This window comes from Vombatus ursinus, unplaced genomic scaffold, assembly GCF_900497805.2.
Source record: "Vombatus ursinus unplaced genomic scaffold, bare-nosed wombat genome assembly UNPS02014807.1, whole genome shotgun sequence".
Classification (NCBI taxonomy): domain Eukaryota; kingdom Metazoa; phylum Chordata; class Mammalia; order Diprotodontia; family Vombatidae; genus Vombatus; species Vombatus ursinus.
Window position 1 is genome coordinate 29,552,834 of NW_020954585.1, and position 24,011 is coordinate 29,576,844.

The 24,011-nt window shown below is 34.2% G+C and overlaps 1 protein-coding gene across 1 annotated transcript in view; it reads left to right on the plus strand.

Moving 5' to 3' along the window:
* DMXL1 (Dmx like 1) overlaps nucleotides 1-24,011 on the plus strand; it is a 122,694-nt gene that overhangs the window by 97,366 nt on the left and 1,317 nt on the right. Inside the window, exons 26-35 of the mRNA XM_027874639.1 lie at nucleotides 1,334-1,420; nucleotides 2,672-2,793; nucleotides 3,206-3,347; nucleotides 7,841-7,891; nucleotides 8,157-8,217; nucleotides 14,731-14,858; nucleotides 17,328-17,420; nucleotides 18,056-18,147; nucleotides 19,657-19,709; nucleotides 23,779-23,996. Of these exons, the coding sequence (XP_027730440.1) occupies nucleotides 1,334-1,420; nucleotides 2,672-2,793; nucleotides 3,206-3,347; nucleotides 7,841-7,891; nucleotides 8,157-8,217; nucleotides 14,731-14,858; nucleotides 17,328-17,420; nucleotides 18,056-18,147; nucleotides 19,657-19,709; nucleotides 23,779-23,996 (1,047 nt within the window). The remainder of the gene's footprint in view (nucleotides 1-1,333; nucleotides 1,421-2,671; nucleotides 2,794-3,205; nucleotides 3,348-7,840; nucleotides 7,892-8,156; nucleotides 8,218-14,730; nucleotides 14,859-17,327; nucleotides 17,421-18,055; nucleotides 18,148-19,656; nucleotides 19,710-23,778; nucleotides 23,997-24,011) is intronic.

The window sequence follows — 24,011 nt, forward strand, 5'->3', positions numbered from 1 at the left end:
TCTTGGGAATTATTATGAAAGTTTTATTTATTTAGGAAAAAATGATCTGTTCAAAGTTTTCATAACAGCTTTATTTGACATTTCAAAGCTTCAGGCAACTTAAAATGTCCCCCAAGCCATGGAATAATACATTAATTATTAACATTAAATTGTACATTGATTAATGGGATAATATAATGAAGATCAACAAGGATGAGAAATAAAAAAAATCTAGACAGACCTTTTTGAAATCACACAAAACCAAAAAAAAGGAATTAGCTTAAAGTATACACTAACTTGGATCACATTAGAATAGAATAGGAATATCTAAATGAACAAAGACACCTTATAGAAATTTAGAAGAAATGATGGAAATGTTATTACTTGTTATTATGTGTGGAAATTTGTTTGATTTGTTTAAGTAGTTCTAAAGAAAGTATAATTAGTAGTATTCTTGTTTGACATTAAGTTTATGATAATTTTTTTTAAATACTCTCAGTCATAGGAGAACTATCACAGAGCTCTGACTTCTATTATTTTAAGCCTTGGCTTATTACACAAGTTGTGTTTTTCTTGGCTAACTGGCTAATCTCAGATTCTGTCCCTTATCCCCTACCCTCCATTATACCAGAGATGGCTGCCATTTTAGGCCATTAGAGACAGACCTTTCCCTTTACATCTCCTACCCAATAATAGTGAATCTGTGGTGAATTAGATTCACCTAATTTATTGATTCCTGGGTAGTAGTAGCCTGTTGGTTTATTTAAAAAATCTATTCTATATCCCTAGCCATTTAAAAAGTCCCCTCCTCCCTTTCTGGTGTACCCTGATATTCCACTCATATCTTCCTAAGTTATCAATAGCTGTGTTATCTTCTATGTCTGGGTCTGATCTCCGTGGCATGGGGATGAGAGGTGGAGGTCTAAATGCCTCTATGCATGTATCATCAGATTATGGCAGTATCCCATTTCTCATAAGAATAAGTCGTCCTCCCAAAATAAGAGTTCACAACGTTTTCTTTTTTTACAATTTATATTCCCCTATTTGGTATCCTGTGACACTACAGAATGAGAATAAGGGATACATTGTATATAACTATTTTTTAGTTCAAGAAAATATATTCATATATATAAGCAACATATTGCAATGAAATATTACCTTCTTATATAGAAATTTATTTTTCTGTTCTTGCTAGCTTCATATTAAATTTCTTTTGAAATTTTCTTGGTGGAAACCATAAGCTACAAATATCAAGTGATATGATTGTAAAACAGAGAATGATATTTTTAAATATTCTTTTTCTGCACTCTGAATTGATATATTTTCTTGTATGTTCTTTTCCCCCTCTATACAGATAGAAGCTGAATTGGGTTTCCCAGGAGGTAAAGCAAGAATTATCCATAAAGAATCTGACATTATTACTGCTTTTGCTGTTAATAGAGTGAGTATTTTTAAAATGTGCTCTTTTAGTCGTAGAAATATTCCTTTTTGTTTTCTTTTTATACTCTTTGCTTTCTCATCTGATTTCTTTGCTTTTCACTTGACATCCTTATTTTTATATTCCTCGAACCTACTACTGTATATGTCACGTAATATGTACTTGTTGAATTGAATTTATCCTATTTGGCAGGCAGCATAAATAAATAGTAGATAAAAATATGAACTTGGAAATAGAAAGATTTGGGTCTAAAACCTGCCTTTGACACTAGTTATATGATAAGGGTCATGTCATTTAACTTTTCTGATTTCCTCATTTGTTTAAAAAAAATGAAAATAGTAATGCCTGCAGTGCAATAGAATACTGTTGGACTTAAATGAGATAATTTAAATAAAGCAATTAACATGGTTTAAATGTCACTTAATAATATCTCTGTATAATATATATAATATTACGGCCTCAGCCTGGAGGCTATAGGTTCCTCAACCCTAGGCTATTCCATTGTAAGCTTTTCAAAAGTCAGTCTGAAGAAAAATGGTGAAATTGTCAAGTTTGTCTTTATCCAACCTAATTCTTTTCCATATACTACTTGTTATCATGCCTTTTTGTTATCATCCTTTTTCCTTTCTCTGAAGCCCTGTTTAAAGGTAAAATTCCTTTGAAGGCTGGGTTTATGTGTGTTTCTTTCTAGACCTTTTTTAAGCACTTTAATTTGATAAGGGATAGAGTTATAGGTTGTAATTATTCTCAGGTCTATCTTGATTGTACAGTCCAATAAAATTTTAAAATTTATTGAAAGCTTCCTATCTTCTGGCCATTGTACTCAAGGCACTCTTTATGGCCCTCAAACTGGGGGTGACCTAAATAATAAAGGTCATTACTTACTTAACAACAACAACAACCTTTCTATTTGTCCACTTTTTTTTTCTTCATTTGTATATTTTATTGGGGAGAGGTGATCAACAGATAAAAAGATGGTATGAGAAGTAGGAAGCTAAGGGGGAAATGATAGATAGTAGCTGAATTAACATTTATTATTCTCATTCTTCTGTTGGAGAACTTAAACTGTCATGATAATTACAAGGAAAAATTTGGCAGACAAACTGAATTCATTTAAAGTATATAATTTTAACAGTCTTCCACCAGAAACTATCATTTATAGAACAAATGATTTTGTTTATCATTATTTGTTCATAAATTTATTGTTTTAAATAGTCACTTAAATTTTTGTAATAATTCATTATTATGTTTCAGGCAAATAGAAATTGCATAGCAATAGCTTCCAGTCATGATATTCAAGAACTGGATGTATCTGGAATTCTGGCTACACAAATCTATACCTGGGTGGATGATGAAATAGAACTTGAAACAAAAGGGTATGTTTTTATTTCCTTTTGATTAAATTATTTTGTAATATTAGAGACAATAGTAATAAAATTTAAATATTCAAAGACTTGCTAAATGACCTATGGTAAATTAATTTCTTAAAAGTTTTCAAAAGTGGAAAACCTTTAGAAGCAAGGTATCTGGGATGGAAATAAAGATGGATGGAAAGAACAGTTTTAAGTATGAAAATATTAATAGAAGGCAGACTAAGAGCACGGGCTTGGAATAGTTTGAGTTTCAAGGTATTTACAGTTTATTCTAAAAGAACTTTATGAAAATAAATTCTTAAAAAAAGTAAATTTAAAGGCTATTTAAAAATTATATAAATAAACTGAATCATTAGTAAATTGAAAAAGTGGGACCTGATTCAGCATTTTTACTTTGGTGGATGTCCACTTGTAGGTCTGATGATTTCTTAGTTATACATGCCCGTGATGATCTAGCATCTGTGCAAGGTACTACACCGTATACGCATAGCAATCCTGGAACTCCAATCAATATGCCTTGGCTTGGTAGTACACAGACTGGCAGAGGGGCATCTGTGGTAAGTAAGAACAATATCAGCAGTTATAATAACTGATGATTATAATTAATGATAACCACTACCACAAAGGGTTTATATAAAGAACAAATAAAATATGTGAATTATTTTGCAAAGATTAAAAACTATATAACTGTATGATGCTTATATTATTATTGTGTAACATGGGAGCCTCACAAACTACCTTGTGAGGTAGATGCTATAGGTATTATTATTCCCATTTTATAAGTAAGGAAATGGAGGCCCAGACAAATTAATTACAGGTACAGGATTTGAACCCAAGTCTTCCTGATTCCAAGTCGAATGGTACTTACTATACTATTCTGGCTCTTGATAACTGATAGTGTTTTTCAAGAGTCTTTTTTTAATTTTTTATTTTCTTTACACACTGAAGGAAATCCTTTTATTGATAATTTAATTTTTAAAGTTTTACAAGCCTAAGTGTGACTTTGACACCAGAAATTCTACCTTGGAAATTAGTATAAAGTATTTTAAAATTACTATAAAATTGTATTTTTTTACCAAGATGTTTGCTGCATAATGATTTTCCTAGTTGGTAACCTAAAAATTAATAAATAGTCAATTAAAAAGATTTATTAAGTACCTAGCATGTGCTTAGCCCTGTATTTGGCACTGTGGATAGAAATACAAAGAAGGAATCAATGACTACTAGCAAGGAGCCTGCATTCTAGCTGGAAAGAGAAGTATACAAATTATTAGTTGGAGGGAGGGCATTAGCAGTCATCATAGCCAGGTGCTTTTCGCTGCATTCAGCAGCACGTTTGCAGAAGTGGAGGAAAATGGTGGAAACCAGAGCAGAGGTTTAGTCAGGAGTGAAATAGCAATAAGATAAGGGAGTGAAAGATTCGAGGTGTAGTTTTAAAGGTTGAAGATTGAGATAGGAAGAAAGTGAACCCAGAAACAGGCATAATGGCTTGGTAAAATAGAGGGTTTATAGGTACAGTGAGTACAATGAATAGGTTTTATAGGGATGAGGCACAGGAGCAGACAGTATGTTGTTGGATGATTTTTGTCAGAGGAATTTTTCATCAAGTTTTTCATTAAGGATGTGGAATGTGTAGGAAATGTTGAGATCTAGGGCATGACCCTCCTTGCAGATTGCTGAGGTAGATTGCTGAAGTAGATGAGATAGGTCATGGATTTTAAGAAATTGAGAAATTAGAAAGTTCAGGATTTTTTAGGCAATATCAACATGAATGTAGAAGTTTCCTAGTCTAAATGTAATAATTGGTAAAAACCAGAGCCTAGTACACAATAGCTGCTATGATTCAAATAAGGTGGAAAATTTTAATCAAGTAAATTTAAAAGGAAGAGAGTTGCTGAATTATGATAGCAAAGGGAGGATCTCAAAGTCCCTTTCCAGGACCAGTCTGTAGTGGGTTATGAATGCTGGTGCAGACAGTGTTGGAGACACTGTTTAGGGATACAGTTTTATGGAGCTAGAGTCAGGACTTGTGAGAACATGAGTGTAAGAAAGTAAGAGTAAAGGAGTAAGAAAGAGGAACAGAATGTAAAAGATACTTATTTACTATGGAACAGGATTTACAGAAGGCACAGTAGAAGGGGAGTGCAGGATTGGAGTGGAACATGGATGGGGTAAGGCAGAGGAAAATGGGATGAAAATATGGGAAAGTTAAGAATAATTTGCCCCAAGTAGCCTGCGATTGAATAGTGCAGGGAAAGAATGAAAAACAGGTAGTGGGAGATTTGTTATCTCTAGGGGCAGATAAATAATAATGCTCACAGTCTCAAGGGGATATTGCTAGAGAACTGCTTAGAGGCGGAGGATTGAACCCTAGGCCTGGAGTCAGAAATACCTGAGTTCAGATTTGGCCTCAAACACTTTAGTAGCTGTTGTGTTACCCTGGGCAAGTCATTTACCCTCTGCCTCAATTTCATCAACTCTGAAATGGGGATGCTAATAGCACCTAACTCCCAGGGTTGTGAGGATCAAATGAAATCATATCTGTAAAGTGCTTAGCACAGTGCCTCCCACATAGTAAGCACTTAATAAATTCTTATTTCCTTTCTTCCTTTGGCTAGGAGGGTAGAGCCAAAGCACCCTACTTTGTGCTCCAAAACTAGTGTGTGGGGGCAATGATTAACTGTTTTTGCAACCTGGGTGCAGAGGGCACTGGGTGGTAACCAAGTAGTTTTCAATATTAAACATTATCATTATTTTGAATGTTGATCAAGAAATATTTAATATTTTTCAAACTTACTTTTTATAACCAAGTTAAAACCACATAAGACTGAAGAAAAGCACTAATGCACTGATTCAAAATTTCTATGTGTATGATTAAGAGGGTTGATAGATCCACGCTTATATTAGCTCTAGTCTTTCCAAGAGTCTCCTTTATTGATATCTAAGAATTGAGACTCAAAGGTCAGAGAAATTCATGCTATTAACTTTTACTTGGAAATTTTTGCCTTAAAAAGTATGCGTGTTATGTAAGTAAGTCCAGTTAGGGTAGTTATTTAGTGCTATTCCTTAATAGCAGTCCCTTATTTGTTGTATAGTACAGCATTTTATATTTCTCATAGCCCTTTCCTGTGCATTATCATCCTTAACCCTTCTGGCAACCCTGTAGGGTGAGCATTATTACTCTGTCTTTCTGCCCATTTTAGAGATGGTGAAACTGATGCCCAAAATGGTTTTGTAACATTAAGATGCACAGCACATTAGTCTACTGAAGGACCATCATTCCTAAATAGAAATATTTTAGGCATTAAATTCTAGACCCAGTTAAGGTAATTTCTGAGCTAACAGTGAAATAACTTCCTCATTCACTCTCAATATATAAATTACTTTAATTTATATTTAGTAGATCCATTATTTAATCTTTAAGTGTATATCCTGTCAGTACAGATTACAGTGTATGGTTTTCATGAGCTGCCACAGCCCCCAAAAAACAAGAGCATGGTTAGCTTCTCACAAGCTATTCAGAATATAACTGGATTTGTCATTTGGTGATAAGTTCCTAATGCAAATAGTTGTTTCTGCTATGTATGTCTCTTCATGACCCCGTTTGGAGTTTTCTTAGCAAAGGTAGTGGAGTGGTTTGCCATTTCCTTCTCCAGATCAAACTGAGGCAAACAGGGTAAGTGACTTGCTGGGTCACAACTATCAATGTCTGAGGCCAAATTTGAACTCATGAAAATGAGTCTTCCTTACTCCAGGACCAGTGCTGTATTCACTGTGCCACCTAGCTGCCCTTCTAAAATCCTTTGACAATAGTTTAAAATTGTTACCTTCCAAACATAATAATCAGAAGGTGAGATAGATATTATAAATGTGATTATTTTCTTCTATGCTTGCTGAACAGAAAATGCCTATAGGAGAAAAATGTTATCTTTATTATTTCTTTTGTGGATAAATTTTCCCTTTGCTTCTTCGTTATGCCAGGAAGCACTTTCTTCTTGGACCTTGATCTCCTAGTTTGGAAAACTGGGCTGAATCAGGGGAGTGTAGCAAGTGACAAATGTGCACACCTAAAGTGAAAAGTATTTTTAATTTTCATTACTAATTCTGTGGATCTTAATGATATATTCTCTTTGGATATTCTAGAACAGCTTTGCATCATTCTTTGCCTTAACCGTTTCCATTTTTGTTCTTTGTTCGCCTGTATTTCCTTACCTGTTGCTGTATTTTCTTAAACTGTTTTCTGTGATACATTAGGCAATATCAGTAAATTCCTGTTGACTTTCTTTTTTTTTTTCCTGAGGCAAACAAGGTTAAGTGACTTGCCCAGGGTCACATAGCTAGTAAGTGTCTGAGGCCAGATTTGAACTTAGGTCCTCTTTACTCTAGGGCTGGTGTTATATCCACTTCACTGCCTAGCTGCCCCTCTTGCTGACTTTCAAAGAAAGATTTATTTGAAAATTTAAAAAAAAAAATTTTTTTTTTACCAAATCCTCTTAATGTTTTAGAGGAAACTTTTTAAAACTCCAAACGTAGCTCATAGTATTAGAAAATTTCTGTTTTTGAAATTAGAAGGAATATAGTTTCCCTAATTTTAACTCTTATTATTGAGAAAGAGCCAAAACACATTGGACAGTAAGAGATTGCTACTTCCAGCTTTGGCTATTTTGGAAAACATGCAGCCATCATAATTACTTTATCTCTGTTGTTAGGTAGCATCCTTGTTGTTACTACTGTCCTCCTATCATTAGTGTTGGTCTATACTTTTATCCCCCACTTTAGGTACTCATAAAATTAAAAAGACCTGCATGACCTAAATGTGATTATATACACATAATATATTCCCCATTTTCCATGTAAATCTTAAATACCCCTTTATTTTTATATATTTTCTTAGACAGGCTTCTAAAATAATTCAGACACTGGCAAATAAATGACTTCCAAACTGATACACCCAAACAATTTTTTAAAAAACTTTTTTTTAAATTAAATTTTCTATTTACCTCTTTTTTTTACATGCTTCTGCCTGTCTTTCTTATCTTACAATATTCAGGAATATGCCAATAAATTTAATGGAATCAGAAAGGAATTGGCAAGAAAGGAGGTAAGACTAAATTACTGAGGAGAATTTATTCTTAGATTCTTAGTCAGTGAAGCAAAAATTTTATGCACACATAAATGTAAAATCTATGCTATGAGGTTTAGTTTCTATTGTTATTTCTAAACATTTTCAGTACCCCCAATGGTAGTTCTGGAGTCAAAGAGAAATGATGTAATTATTGAATTGCTTGTCACACTTTCATTTTAAGATTATGGTTTATTTTTGTTGCATACTTAACAAAACATAAACAATCCTTGTATGTTAACAGATGATTAAGAAAACTATTAATAATGTCAGAAGAATGGCTTCACATCCAACACTACCTTATTGTAAGTCAATTGGTTAATATTCAGTTCTTTACTATTTACACTAATTTTCCTTTTTCAAATATCATGCTTTCTTTGTAATTTTTTAAATGAATTTATCACATATATAATTTATGTTAAAACTTACTTTCGGTCCTAAAGAAAAATTGCAGACACTTAATATTTCATTTTATTTTTCTGAACAGAGATGATAGTAAAATCAAAATCTTGACAAGGTCTTTTACAAAAACAAAAGTAAAAAATACTTTTGAGTATTTAGAATAGGTTCAAGTAAGTTAAGAACATTTTTCTTATGCTTTTCTAAGTAATCTAATTTTAACTGAAAAATTCCTGGCAACTTTAGTGTTTAACTTTGGTTTGAGGGGAAAAATTATATGACCACAATGGGTTATAAAACAAAAAAGCCTAAACCTAATTATCATAGTATTTTTGCTTTGCATTAGTTTGATCAGTTTTTATTATTATTTGTTCAGAGGTTCACTTATAAAATATTACATTAGTAAATAAAATATCAAAAGAAACTGTTATTAAGCTTCTTATATTCTAAGGCAGGATAATTCATTTTCACTTAATCTTCTTAAAGCTTAAAAGTAAGCCTGCATTAAACAGCATATTTGGTTAATGGGGAAGTATTGGAAATATTGAAGCAGTGAAAAAAGATTCTAGGTAATATTTTAAAATTAACTGGTGGATTGGCATCAATACTTATATTGTCATGTGAGTGTCTGATTATAGCTTACTTTTTCATGACTTGATATAAAAAATGTCCCAAAAACATTAATATAAAAATAGTACATTCTCATGGATACTATTGTAGTAAAATAAATGAAACTAGCATTTCTTTCTTCTTAATGTAAATGTTATAATTGGCTATTTCTACAGGTGAATTAGTTTTTATATACAAATTAAGCCAAACTCTTTTTAAGGAACACTAATCTGGAATATTGAATAATTGTGATCAAAGTAGTGTATACATAATAGCAAAATAGAAAGCACTCAGTATTCCTATTCGTAAGCTCACTTCTAAACTGAGAATGCTGATAATCACTTTTAGATTTTAAAAAGCTCTTGTTTCCCATATAATACAATTGTCAGGAAGTGTAAATATAATCATTTGTATTTTCTGTGTGAGGAAATTGAGTTTTAGAGAATTTAGATTACTTAATCATGGCCTAACAAAGTCTAAGTTTCAAGGTTAGAATTTGAATCTAAGTTTTTTGACACTCCTCCCCTTCCCCTCACCCCCACCAAGTCTAGTGCTTTTTCCACTATACTGGGAAGCTCTGTTAGCAATACTGGAGTCATGGAGTCAAACAGAAAGCCAATATTACTAACCTATTTTGATCTCACTTATAAATTCAAAGTACAGATGTCAGCTGACCTTAGATCATTGTGAGCTCCAGAGGCCAAGGGACAGATCTGAGGGATGAAGAAAAAATAAGAGAAAGTATTTTTTAAGAGGCAGTAGTTGTCCACGTATATAACATCTGTTTATGCTCTAGAACTTTATAACATCACCTGTTGTGGCACATAATTCTAGTTTATCCATTGTTATACTCCAATCAGTGGGGTTTAATTACAGCAATACTGAGAGGAATCTTTCTTACCATTGCACAATTCTATAGCTTAGACCTCAGTTTTGTGTCGTAATTAGGGGATGCCATAGCTTACTCCTCTACTGCTACTCCATTGTAGGTCACAAATTAACTTAGAGTTAACGTGTATTTTCTGAGCCTGTTTATCCCCTGCTCTGAGAAAAACTCAATAAAGAAGCTCTAAAACCTAAAAGAGAATGAATATCTCTGAAAGTAAGGTTTAGTTACCCTGCATTGCTTTGGAGTAATACTTGATGCTGCCTACTTAATTGGATTTTTTTAAGGGTAGTACAATTAAGGGAGCAAAAGAGATCATACCAAAGAAGCTCTAAGATATCAGACTTAAAGAATTTAATACCAATTTAAATAATAATTGAAAAGCTTTTCTACTGTTTTAATAATTTTCTATATAAAACCTATAGACAACAATATAGATTTAATTTTAAACATTTTCATTGCCACCCGGTGTGAAGTGTGATGTTTGTATATGTATATATGAGTATGCATGTATTTGCCATATACTAAATAAAGTACTTTGCTCACATTTCTGAAAAACCTAATAGAAGATGGAAACAAATGTATTTTAAACCAAAATATATATACTCCTCCATCCCAGGTAAGATTTGAAACAGTGATTTAGAGAATTCTTTCTGTCTATCTGTTTAACTTTAAAAGTGAAGAAATTGAAGCTCAGAGATTTTATGTTTTGCTCAGTCACATACCTAGTCAGTGATTGTAAGGACTAGCAGCAAGGTCACACAGGCTGATATTCTTTCCATAGCACTCTGTTTTTGTTTTTCAGTAGTTTTCTCTAACAGGGTGACATTGTAGAGATTTCCATTTTAAAAATGATTCAAATTGTGCTTTTATATGGCATTTAGATATTACAAAAACATCTTTTAAGTAAAAAAATGTAAATTATAAATGAATGTAGATGTATATAGATGAATGTGTGGATATTACATCTAATTCTTCTTCATATTGTTTGCTAGGAAGAAAATAGACTATCCTCAACATATTTTATTTCTAGTCAATTATAGAATCATTAGATGATAGAAATGTAGTCTTGGAACTAGAAGGGACCTTTGATGTCATCTAGTCCAACCCCTTCCTTTTATAGATGAGGTCCAGAGATGTTATATTTACCCAGGATCTCACAGCTAACAAATGTCCAATTTGAACTCAATTCATCTTGATTATAAGCTAACAATTCTCTCCACTGTGGCACCTAACTACTCCATATAACTTTAGTAATTACAGGTTTCCCTTTTTCCCTTCTCCAGTTTTCAAATGATTCTGCTTCCCCTAAATTCTCAAGTCAAATAATTGTTCATCAATAATAAGTTTTTGATATTATCATTGCTTCTCCTAATTTGACACTATTCAGCCTTTAATAAGTATCGTTAACCATTTTATTTCAATCTTATTATATTAGCCTTTTTTATCTAAATTTAGAAAAGTGCTAAGAATATCTTTTTTAATAGTCACCTATTAACAATGTAAACTTTTCCTCAAAGGATAAAAATAAAGACATAATACCAAGGAAAATATTGAGAGAGAAGCCTTTTATTCAATATGGAAATAGAACAATGTATCAAACTATTATTCCTTATAATTCAATCAGTAAGTCAGTAAGAATTTAAGCACCTGCCATGTGCTAGGCACTAGGCTAAATGCTAGGAATACAAGAAAGGTCAAAGACAGTCTCTGCTCTCAAGGAACTCACAATCTAATGGGAGAGACAACATGCACATAATTATGTACGAGCAAACTATAAACAAGATAAATAGGAAATAAGTAATAGAGTAAGATAAAAGAATTAAGGGGGATTGAAAAAGATTTCCTGTAGATGGTGAGGTTTTTAACTAGAACTTGAAGGAAACTAATGAAGGCAGGAGACAGAAATGAGGAGAGAGAACATTCCAGGCATGGAGGACAACCAGTGAAAATTCCCAAAGCTAAGAGATAGAGTGTCTTTTATGAGGAACAGTAAGGAGGCCATTGTCACTGGATTGAAGAATGTGAGGGGATAGATGGGGTACAAGACAGGAAAGGTTAGAGCTAAGTGCTCAGTTGTGAAGAGCTGGAGCTGATAGGGAAGAACAACTTGCATTTATTGAATATTCGGAGGTCGTGGTCAGATCACTTTGGCAACAGATTGGAGCATGATCTAGAATGGAAAGAGACTTGTGGCTGGCAAACCAATAAGGTGGCTATTGCAATAGTCCAGGCATGAAGAGATGAGAGCCTGCACCAAGGTACTGGCATTGTCAGAGGAGAAAAGAGGACATATTTTAGAGATGTTGCAAAAGTGTGATTGACTGGCCATGGCAACAACAGATTAGATGGGGAAGGACTGAGGGATAGTGAAGAGTAGATGATGACTTGTAGCCTGAAGGACTGGTAGGGTGGTAGTATCCTCAAAAGTAATGCAGAGATTTAGAAGGGAGGAGGGTTTTGGGGGAAAGATAATGAGTTCAGTTTTGAACATATTGAGTTTAAAAAGTCTACAGGATATACAGTTTGAGTTGTCTGGAAGGCAGTTGTAGATGTGAAACCTGAGACCAGCAGAAAACATAGAGGTGATAATTGAATCCATGAGCATTGTTGAGATCACCAAATGAAATAGTTTGGAGGGAGAAGATAAGATGGCCTGGGTCAGAGACCTGTGGGACACCAACAGTTAGCAAGTATGAACTAAATGAAGATCCAGCAAAGGAAACTGAGAAGCAGCAGTCAGAAGGAGAACCAGGAAAGAGTGTTGCCCCAAAAAGTTAGAGAAAAGAGAAAATCAAGAAGATGATTAATAGTGTCAAAGGCTGTGATGAATTAAAGAAGAAGGAGTATTCAAAAGACTTGGATTTGTCAGTTAAGAGATCATTGGTAACTTTGGACAGATCGGTTTCAGCTGTATTATGAGGTAGAAAGGCAGACTATGGAGTGTTAAGAAGAGTGTGAGAGGAAAGTAAATGGAGTTATTGATTGTAGATAGCGTTTTCAAATAGTTTAGCCACAAAGATGAGAAGAAATATGGGACAGCAGTTAGCAAAGATGAAAGGATCAGGTGAGGGTTTTTTATGGTTGGAAGAAGCACAGGCATGTTTGGGGCAGTAGGGATGCAACCAACAGATAGTAAGAGATTGAAGATAATTGAGAGTGGGAACAAAAGAGGGGACAGTCTAGAGAAGACAGGATGGAATATAATTACTTGTGCAGGTAGAGGGTTTTGTTTTGGCAAGGAGAAGGCCCGCCTCTTCATTTGAGACAAGGCTGAAGGAAGAAATAGTGGCAAAGGGCATCTGAATTCAATGAAATGAGGAAGAGGGAAGAAGGCAAATGACCTCACTTTTTTCCATAAAATATGAAATAAGGTTCTCAGCTGAGAGGGTATGGGGGAGCAGCAGAGGGTAGGGAAGGGTTGAGAAGACATGAAAAGATATGGAAGAGCTTCTGTGCTATGTGAGATAATGACTTAGAGAGATGTAGAAGGATTACCTAGTAGCAGTGAGTGCCCGGTTGAGGTTATGAAATATAAATATATATAGTGGACCCAGTCAGAATGGTTGCATGGTTTTCTTCACTGTCGTTCAGTAGCATGTGTGTAAGACAAAGGCAGTAGATGGTGGGAGTGATTCAAAGCTGAGACTTGGTAGGGCACAATTGATGATATGGAAAGGGGGCAAGCAACTCAAAGAGGAGAATATGAAGTTGAATTAGTTCACCAAGGGGTTGAAATGGGAAAAGAAGGAGAGCATCAGTAGTTTAAGGGTAAGAAGTAGTATAAAGGTAGGAAAACTGAGGGTTTGAGGGATTGGAGGTCACGTTGTGGCCAAAAAGCAGGGTTCGATATTAGAAGGCAGAGGGAGAGGTGGAAAGCCAATAGATTGTGATCAAATAAGGCAAGTTCTGACTTCATAAACACAAAAGTAGTACACTTGTGGGTGATGGCAAGATCAAGGGTATCTTTTTGTGTAGCTAAGGAGGGGTAGAGTGGAGTTGGTCATGGGAAACTAGTAAATTGACACGTGGGAAATTTGGATATTGGAGAGAATCAATATATATTTATGCTGATGTTGTAGCTATTAGTATTTTAAAATATTTATTATCATATATATTACACAAGTATAATGAGTATTCTATTTTATATACATAGTTGTATACTATATGTCTATACATAAAGTCATAATACCAAGATATTAGATCAGTTAGGCTAAAATTTGAAATTTTGTATAATTTGAGTTTTAGGAAACACATAAGGAGATTACATTACAGTTATCCCTTCCACATCACAGAAATTAAGGGATACAGTGCCCTCGCAGTCTGGAAAATCTTGTAAAATTTTTTGGCCCCCCCACTTCCTACAAGAGAAGAAGTCTGAATTTTTTTCTTTTTCTTTTTTTACAGTACCTTATTGTAAAATTTGGGTTGATATTATACAAATACTGTACCTATATTTTATTTCTGATTTTCTAAACTTTTTTCTGCATTGTCTGCTGGCCTTCATGTGTCATCTGCAGCTTCCACAAAACTCCCCAAAAATTCCCATTTAATTTCTTATCTTGACCGATGATATATTGAAACTGTGATGGGAAAAGTTGTGAATTGGAAGGGATAACAAATTCTTTTGCTATTAGTCATGGGATCCTTATTGATGCAAAAGATTTCTAAATACTAGGAAGTTGTTTTAAAAAGTTATTCACTCATAGAATTATTAAAAATTAAGTAGTATTTTAAAAAGATGCATTTGATTATTCTGCTATTATTGTCTGGTTTGTTATAAGCTCCATATATGTGTTTTATGGCACAACAACAATTTTATTTTAGATTTATGCAAATTGTATGTGATTCATTATAATTTTTCCTATATTAGATTGTTTTAAAACAAAAAAGATTTTAAATCTTTGTCCTCTTTTTTATAAAGATCTGACAGGAGCCCAAGATGGAAGTGTTAGAATGTTTGAGTGGGGTCATTCCCAACAAATAACCTGTTTTCGGTCTGGCGGCAATTCAAGGGTGACAAGAATGAGATTTAACCATCAAGGAAACAAGGTAGTGTGCAAGAGTATAAGTATTGAAAATGTACATGTTGTACAGATGTTAATTTTCTCATATATACTTTCTTAGAATGTATGTTGTGCACATGGGACATATCTCTACTATCTCAGACAGTTATTCTCTGCCAGAAAGTGTTCTTTATTATAAATTCTTTTTATTTTAGAATGTTTTGTTTTAAACAGGCCTTCCTGCTGAAATTATTTTCAGTGTTCCAACTCATAATTGAATATTTTGCTGGCCCAGTCATCACAGAACTACCTTAAATTACACAGTAGTGATGGTAAACTACTTCCCATCTCTTCATCCCAAAGAACAAAGGTTCTGTTAATCACTGGTTAGTGGAAACACCAAACCCAACTAATTTCTACTGGTAGCCTCTTCCCCACGTTTTACCTTTTTAAGTATTTTAAGCATTGAGTAATGGAGAAAACAAGGTGCTTAAAGGAGGGCAGCACAAATTTAGAGTTAAAGTTAGCACAAGGTCCACATGTTGAGAGCACCTACCCATGATTTCCATCAGTAGCACTGCAGGATTTCAGATGAAGAGCAAAATAAATTCCTACTACAAAAATATTAAGGAATAATAATGATAATTTTGTGTATAGATTTTCTGTGTTCTTTGTAGAGATTTAGGAGCAAGAGTGAAGGAAATTAGTGAATTTTTTTTTGTGGATTTTAGTATTTAAATCTAATACCTATTTTAGCTAACTTAGAATATGTTAGAAAATGTCCTAGGCTAGCAATGGAATGATTTTGATATTTTGTTTGAAACCCATTTTCAGGGTCAGCCTTATAGATTGAATACATTTAGGGATTTGTGATTATAAAGTATGTTACTTAGAGATTTGCAGTTTCATGTATAATATTCTTTTGAGGAGATTGTAATTGGAATGTGGGATTTCAAATTCTATTTGGCATTTAATTCAGAATTTAAAAAGCATTTAAGTTCATATAAAAAGACAATCTTCATAGGTCTTTGGGTTGAGATGTTTTAACTTAAAAACAACTCATGAGCCAGTTCACCTGGGGTCTAAGGTGACTGCTGCCATTGCCAAAAGAAGGAAGAGTTCTAGTTGTTGAGGGAGAATCTCACAACAGAGATAATGATCTGTTTTGTACCTCAGAACTCTATGAGATAGATAGTGCAATTATTCTTATCCTTATGTTAAAGTTCAGTCCATCAACAACCATTTAAGTGTCTACTATGTGCCAAGCACATAGGTTCTGGGGAATACAAAAGCAAGTGAGAAAATCACTCTCCTCTTTCCCTTGCCTCCTCTCTTCCCCTCTTCTCCCTGCTGCCCCTGGAGCTTATAGTCTAGCTAGGGGATATAGCATGTATGTATGAGTGTGTGTGTGTGTGTGTGTGTGTAACTTAAGCTTATATAAAAGATAATTTTGAAGGGAAAGCACGGCAGCTGGGTGAATCCTGAAAGATTTTATATAAAATGTAGTTCTTGAACCTTGAAGGAAACTAGGAGTTATAAGAATAGATAGTTCAGACAGGAAATGTAGTGCCATGTATGCAAATAGTAAGAAGGCAAATTTGGCAGTACCATAGGGCATATAAAGGAGAGTAATATGTATGGCTAAATAAATAGGTTAAGACCAAGTTGTGAAGGATGATAAATGCCAAACAAAGTAGTTAATCGAGCCTACAGGTAATAGGTAGTCACTGGAGTTTATTGAGAAAGAAAGGGGATATGGTGAGACCAGTACTCTAGGAATATTACATTAGCAGCTATGGGAAGAATGGTTTCAGTAGAGGGGAAAGACTTGAAGCACAAAAACCAATTAGGAAGCTCTTGGAATAGTCTTGGTTAAAGGTGTTCAATTGTTTTCAGACATATCTGACTCTTGTGACCCCATTTGTGGTTTTCTTGGCAAAGATACTGGAGTGGTTTGTCGTTTTCCTTCTCCAGCTTATTTTACAGATGAGGAAACTAAGGAAAACAAGGTTTAGTGACTTGTTCCGTGTTACACAGCTAGTAAGTGTCTGAGCCCAGATTTGAACTTAGAAAGATTTGGGCCTGGCACTCTATCCACTGTGCCACCTAGCTGCTGGTTAAAGGTGATCAGGCCTTAAAACTGAGGCAGTTGGCTCTCTGAGTAAAGAGACTATATGGTAAGGTTCTCCAGAGTTTACCCTAGGTATCAGGAGTATGGCTTATGAACGGCCCTCCATAGGCTGGTAACAACATCATGGAATGCTCTTGAAACTACCCTGCTAACTTTGTTTAAGCCCATACTTGCAGGTTTGGGTTTTGCTTAGGAATACTAATAATCAGGTTCTACCTTAAATCATGATTCCAATTTTTGTTTATAATGTCTTCAAATGTAATAGAATATAGATATTTTAATTATAATTTTGTAGAAAAATTCACCAAAATGCCACTGTACATAGTAAAAGTATATATGTTAATGTATGTACTTAAATTCTTCCTTTAATATTTTCTCTTCAAGTTTGGAATTGTTGATGCTGATGGCTATATAAGTTTGTATCAGACCAACTGGAAGTGTTGTCCAGTTACTGGAAATACTCCTAAGCCATATTTGGTAAGCTAAGAATTTCTACTTTAAAAAAAAAAAAGAAGTTTATTAAAGATAGAAATGTCTCACTGGGTTTTGATACCTGATCTTGCTTCATTGTTTCCTCCATTTCCCGTTTGTTTTATGGTCTCATATGTCTCTGGTGACCTAAGCCCGTTGTTTATAGAATGACACTGATGGTTAGCTGACTTTCTCAGAGTCACCCAGTCAGTAGGTCTTCTTTCTTCCTCCTTACTTCCTTATTCCAAGGCTACTTTCCTATTCACTATCCACATTCAGTTTCTTAGCCTTGACTATTTTAAAAATTTGATGGCCTTTTGTACTTCATAAGCTCTTATTTAAGAACAAAAGTATTTCTTAATAAAACAGTTAACTTTTGATTACCTGTGAGGTAGATAAAGATAGCACAAGTAATTGAAACATACACATAATTTGAAATGTTTTGAAGTTTCTTATTTAATAATTTTTTATTAGTGATACTGAATGAGAGAATTTGAATGGTTTATTCATACGGTGTTGGAGGGGAGACATAGATTTCTGATAAGCTGGTTGTGAAATAATTAGCCACTGAATGTTACATATGACTAGATCAAATCTTTCTATATTTCCATAAAAATCATTCCTATTTTTGACCATTTCAGACATGGCAGTGTCATAACAAAACAGCCAATGATTTTGTTTTCATCAGTTCCTCTTCTCTGATAGCCACAGCAGGTCTCTCAACTGATAACAGGTGAGATTTTATCCCTAAATAACATATGTGAGTATAGCCAATCTTTTGGAAAAATTATTTTTGTTGTTGCCTCTTTATTACCTTTTGTCTTAAGTGTTTTATTAATCCTGTAGTCATCTTAAAAGGTCTATTCACCGGTATTTAAGTTTGGCAGTAGTTTACCATATACAAAACTAGGAAAATTTTAGTATTAAAGGAAACAATCCATTCTAACTATTTCTAATGTTCTGTCTCTGAAATTCCTGTCTAAGCTTAGAGTCATAGTAGATAATCTCTTACTGGATTCTTGCCAGTGGAATAAAATTACCACAGAAGTTATTTTCCTGGCTTATTTTGTGGTTTGGGAAACAGATCATTTGGAGCATGGAGATGGTTTATATTGTATGTCATAGATCAGATGGGATGTTTTATGTAAAGGGTTTTGCAAACTATAACACATGAAATAAATATCAGCTAGTAGTAATAGTAGAATAAGCATTTAAGAGGGCTGAACTTTGGGGTACTCTAACCTGAGACAGCCTTGACTCAAACAATTTCTGTAATTCCATACAGTTCTCAAAATAAACAAGGTGGAAACCGTACAGCATTTTACTCTGTGTCCCAAGGAGGCCATTCAAGGGATCCCCAAATCCCCTGAAGCCTTCTATGGGTCACTGAATGGAGAATGTTGCTTGATGTATGCTTCTCATACAAGCCTGTATATCCTTCCATGCATGCATCACAACCATTTTAGGGCTGGAGAATAGACTGATGATGCTATTTTCCCTTCTGGTTTTTGTTTTTTTTTTTTAATGCTTTAAGGTACTTTTTTTTTTTGTTTTGGCATTCTGTTCTTTTAAAATTTTGAGTTCCAAATTCTCTCCCACCCACTCCATATAGTCGAGTTGTCAATCAGCACCAGCTCTACTCAGTGTCAGCAAAAGGTTCCCTGTAGTCTCTTTCTGACCAGTTATTGACCCCCTTACCATCTCTGGACTGAGAGCTTCTGAAGCCTCTGTTGCTGCTGCCATTTCATATGTAGTTTGCAGACAAGCCTCCACCCCTATGTCATAGGCTTCTACAGACCTCTTAAGGCTTTTTAATCCAGAGAAATTTCTCACCCTGACCTTCTGTTGCTTCTGCCGCTCCAAAATTTGACTTGAGGTGTTACTTTAAAGTTGTTTGAAGGGGAATGTTGGAAGAGCTCCGATAGGTGACTGCCCTTGATCTGGCATCTTGGCTACTATATATTGCTGCTTTCCTTTCTGTAAATGATCATTATCATTGAACAATATGCAGAAATGTATTATCTCAGATCCCTTTGGAATTTGGAGTATTTTAAATTGTGAATAAAATTATATGAAAATTCATTCACATATAAATATTTGAGCGATTTTAATATGAGATTTGAGAAATTTGAAAATATACTATGAAAGGAGACCATAATATCATGAAATAAATTTGTTATTACATTGCTAATCTCTTAAAACACTCATATAAAAGTTAGTGATAAAATTATTTTTTTTCCAGAAACATATGTTTGTGGGATACTCTTGTGGCACCTGCAAATAGCTTGGTACATCGTAAGTAAATACTTTTTGCAAATAATGAAGTTAATAAGGCTTATATGACTTTGTTTTTTAATCTCTAATGTAAACCATTACATCATTTTTACATTTGGATGATGACATTGCTTTACAACTATACAAGGTTTTGTTTCAGGAAGAACTGAGAATTTCTCAAGTTTCCCACTCCTGAACCCTGCTCAAATCTTCCCTATAGATCTAGGAATAAGTAGCAAAGTCCTAATCATACTATGCCCTCTCAGACCTTCTCAGCAACAAGGAAAAGAGGCAGCCAGGTGGTGCAGCAGATAGAAAATTCAATTTAGATTCAAGAAGACACTGTTCTTATCTGGTCTCAGATACTAGCTGTGTGACACTGGGCGAGTCACTTAAACTTTCTCAGCCACAGTTTTCTCACCTGTAAAATGGAAATAATAATACCACCTGCCTCAAATCCAGTACCTCAGATCTACATATGTGAATGTTAAGTTGAGATGAGTTTAATTGAGACAAGTAGTACAGCTATTATGACCCTCAATTTATAGATGAGGAAACCGATTCTGAGAAGTTAAGTGACAACCCATGATCACACAATCAGTGACTAAAGAATTCAAATCCAGACTTCTTGACCAAGTCCAATTAATCTGTCTACTAACAACATCATACTGGCCCTCGTTAAAGACCCTTTGAGTTATTTGTCATCTTATTTTTCCTAAGATCATGGTGTTCATGATTGATTGCTAAATAGTATCACTGGAAGAATATTGGTATTAGAGACTTGGGAGCAATCATTTTGGTATCCTAGAGAACACTTCAGTTTCCCAAATGTGATCCATGCTTATATTCTACTCAATTCTAGGCACCATGCTCTCTGTCCATTTGTAGTGATTATCCAAGATTTAAAATATTGATCGATTACTATAGTGGGCTCTTCATACAGCTATTTATCATCTAGATTTCATTCATTTTTCTTCTCCTTTGTTGTGGGTGTTTAGAATAATCTCTTTATCGTGGATTATCATGGATTTCTTTGTAGAGGAATAGTGGTTTGAGATTTAATGCAATTACTACATTGTGAATAGGAGCATTTGGAAAACTTTGCCATCTGTATTTCTTTTTTTTAATTTTGCAAAGATAATTTTCTATGACATTGGCAAATATTTTAGGTATATGCTGGTTTATCACTTCAGTTAATATCAGTATTCAAAAGATCACTGAAAATTATCTTCATAGTCAAATGTGTCATTGATTCTTGTATGATTTTGGTATAGTCATGGGATACACCTTATCTGTCAAAAGGTTTTACACCTGCAGTTTGTCTTATCAAATCTATTGCCTTTTTAAAATTTTACTTCTTTTTTTTAAAAGTTATCATTTTATTGATTTTTTTTTTGTTTTATATCACATGTATTTCTGAATCTGTCCTTCCTCCCTTCCCTACCCAGCAAGCTGTCCCTTGCAACAAAGATTTAAAAAGAGGGGAAAAAGCAATTCATCAAAACTAACACATTGATCATGTCTGACAAGAATGGCACTCAAGCCATATTCCACACCCATGCTCCCCCACCTGTGATCATCATAATTACACAATGTTCACTTGTACTTTCTGTATCAAGTATTTTCTTAAGACCAATAAACATAGCAGAGTCATATATTCTCTCTACCTCTGTCAAGTAGTATGACCTTAAAGGTATCTTTAATTGTATAGAATCATCTTTGAAATCCTACCTAATTTGATCTTCCTCAATAATACCTTTGTTTTATATAAAGACAAGCTTTATAGAGATAAGAAGGCAAATTTATAACTATGGATGAGTTGCTGATTTCTTATAGTTCACTTTTTGGGGTAAACCCCAAATACCAATGATATTTTCCATTCTTTTGGAAGCATCCCATGCTTCCATGGAGAGGGAGGGAATTCAGGAACAATTATTTCATCATGTGTCCAAAGACAACAAGAATATCATTTAATTGGATACTTGGTCATCTCCAATTGCAGGACTCACAACTATATAAGTAGTTTATTTGGCCTCTTCCATTGAAGAAGATAAAGATATATAGAAATTTCATAATGAGCTTGATGAGATTCTCTAAGCTAACATATGCTTCAATACTCAATGACTTCAGTGCAAAAGTAGAAATAAATTGGAAATCATGCAATTTGGGATCAAGAAATTAAATAGGCCAAAGGCACTCTGACTACTCAAAAGCCTCATGGATTTTTTCATTGTAAATAATCAATTATTTTTAAAAGCTAGTAGGAATTTGCAAGATTAAAATGAAATTTATTCTATCTCAACAGCTGGGAAACAGCTTCTTACAGATATTCCAGTCATTAGAGAACCAGTTAGTTTTGCAGACAGGTCAGCTGATTGGGACCAAGGACAAAGTAAACACTAAACTAGAAAAAGAGCTAAAGGTGGAAATAAGATACTAAATCTAATTATATTAGCACCAACCCTAACCTGTTTAAAAGGAAATAGACAAAATAGACAAAAAAAAAACATTGGCCAATGCAAAGTAGTTGCTACATTGAGGTGGCAGAAAGAGACCAATAACTGACTCAGCCAGCAAACAATCTCCAATTCAAATACATACATACAAATACAAAGATGTTGCATCCATAGGCAAAAACTATTTATTGTACAAAATCATTTGTAGAACACTATGGATAATGGTTTAAAAAAAAAACTGAGCTGTACTGGTTCACTAAACTTCAAAGAATCCTTGAACAGGAAACCAGTCCACAAAGTGCTTGTGAGATCCAGTGAGCTGTATTATTTGAAAAACATTTAATATGGATGAAACCAAGAGAAAAATAGCCACAAAATGAGTTTTAAAGAATGATCTAGTCTCAGAATAAATTCCCAGTTTAGATTAGATTAGATAAAATATGTGTTAACTGCTTACTATGAGCCAGACACAGTGCTAAACATTGGAAATACAAGCAAAAATAAACATAACCTCTGTGCTCAAGGAGTGTTCATTCCAATGGGTAAAGACCACACATAAAAAGGAGCTGAAAAGTGGGGAGAGGAAAAGAAGTATATTCTAATGCAGGCAAGATGGAAAAGTAGTCCTTTTTTTTAATTAATTTATTTTGATTTATGAACAATCACTTCCATATGCTTAGCGTTTAACATTTTTCTCTCCCTTCCTACCATTCATCCTCCCCAAGACGGCACACAGTCTGATATAGGTTATACATATGCATTCCTATTAAACATATTTTCACATTAGTGAAGTTGTGTGTAAGAATTAGAACCAATAGGAAGAACCACCAGAAAGAGGAAACAAAACTCAACGGAAGAAAAAAAAAATAGCAAATAGTATGCTTTGATCTGCATTCAAACTCCATGGTTCTTTCTTTGGATATGGATAGCATTTTCCATCATGAAGCCTTTGGAGATGTCTTAGATCCTTGTATTTCTGGAAAGGGTTAAGTTTATCAATATTAGTCATCGCACAACGTGACTGTTATTGTGTACAACGTTCTTTTGGTTCTGCTCACTTCACTCAGCATCAGACCATACAAGTCTTTTCAGGTTTTTCTGAAGTCAGCGTGTTTATCATTTCTTATAGCACAGTAGTATTCCATTACATTCATATACCACAACTTGTTCAGCCATTCCCCAGTTGATGGGCATCTTCTCAATTTCCAATTCTTTGCCACCACAAAAAGAGCTGCTATAAATATTTTTGTACATGTGGGTCCTTTTCCCATTTGTATGATCTCTTTGGGAAAAGTAGTCTTGATTGCCAGGAGCTGAATCCTGGGCCTGGTTGGAGATGATTGTAGCTGGTTTGGATATTCCTTCAAATGAGGTATGTCCCTACAGTGGACGCTTGCGGGCTCAGTTTATATTCCACTTGTGCCCTGTAATGGTCAGAGTGAGGAAGTGATAATGAATGGCACTTGAGAAGAGCTTTAGGACATTAGCAAATAGATAAAAAAGAAATCCATTTGGGACTCAGCACAATTTTAATAGCACTCAAGAAATATTTGTAATAATAAAATTTGTACAGACTGTATTTTTTATAAAAAGAGAGTAAATCTTATACCCTTTATAATTTCCTTTAATTTCAGCTTTTACCTGCCATGATAGTGGTGCTACAGTGCTTGCATATGCTCCAAAACATCAGGTGTTAATATCAGGAGGCAGAAAAGGTTTTACATCGGTATTTGATCTTCGCCAACGACAGCAGAGACAATTTTTCCAAAGCCATGATTCTCCAGTGAAAGCAATTGCTGTAGATCCAACTGAAGAGTATTTTGTTACAGGATCTGCAGAAGGCAATATAAAGGTGTGTAAAATGTAA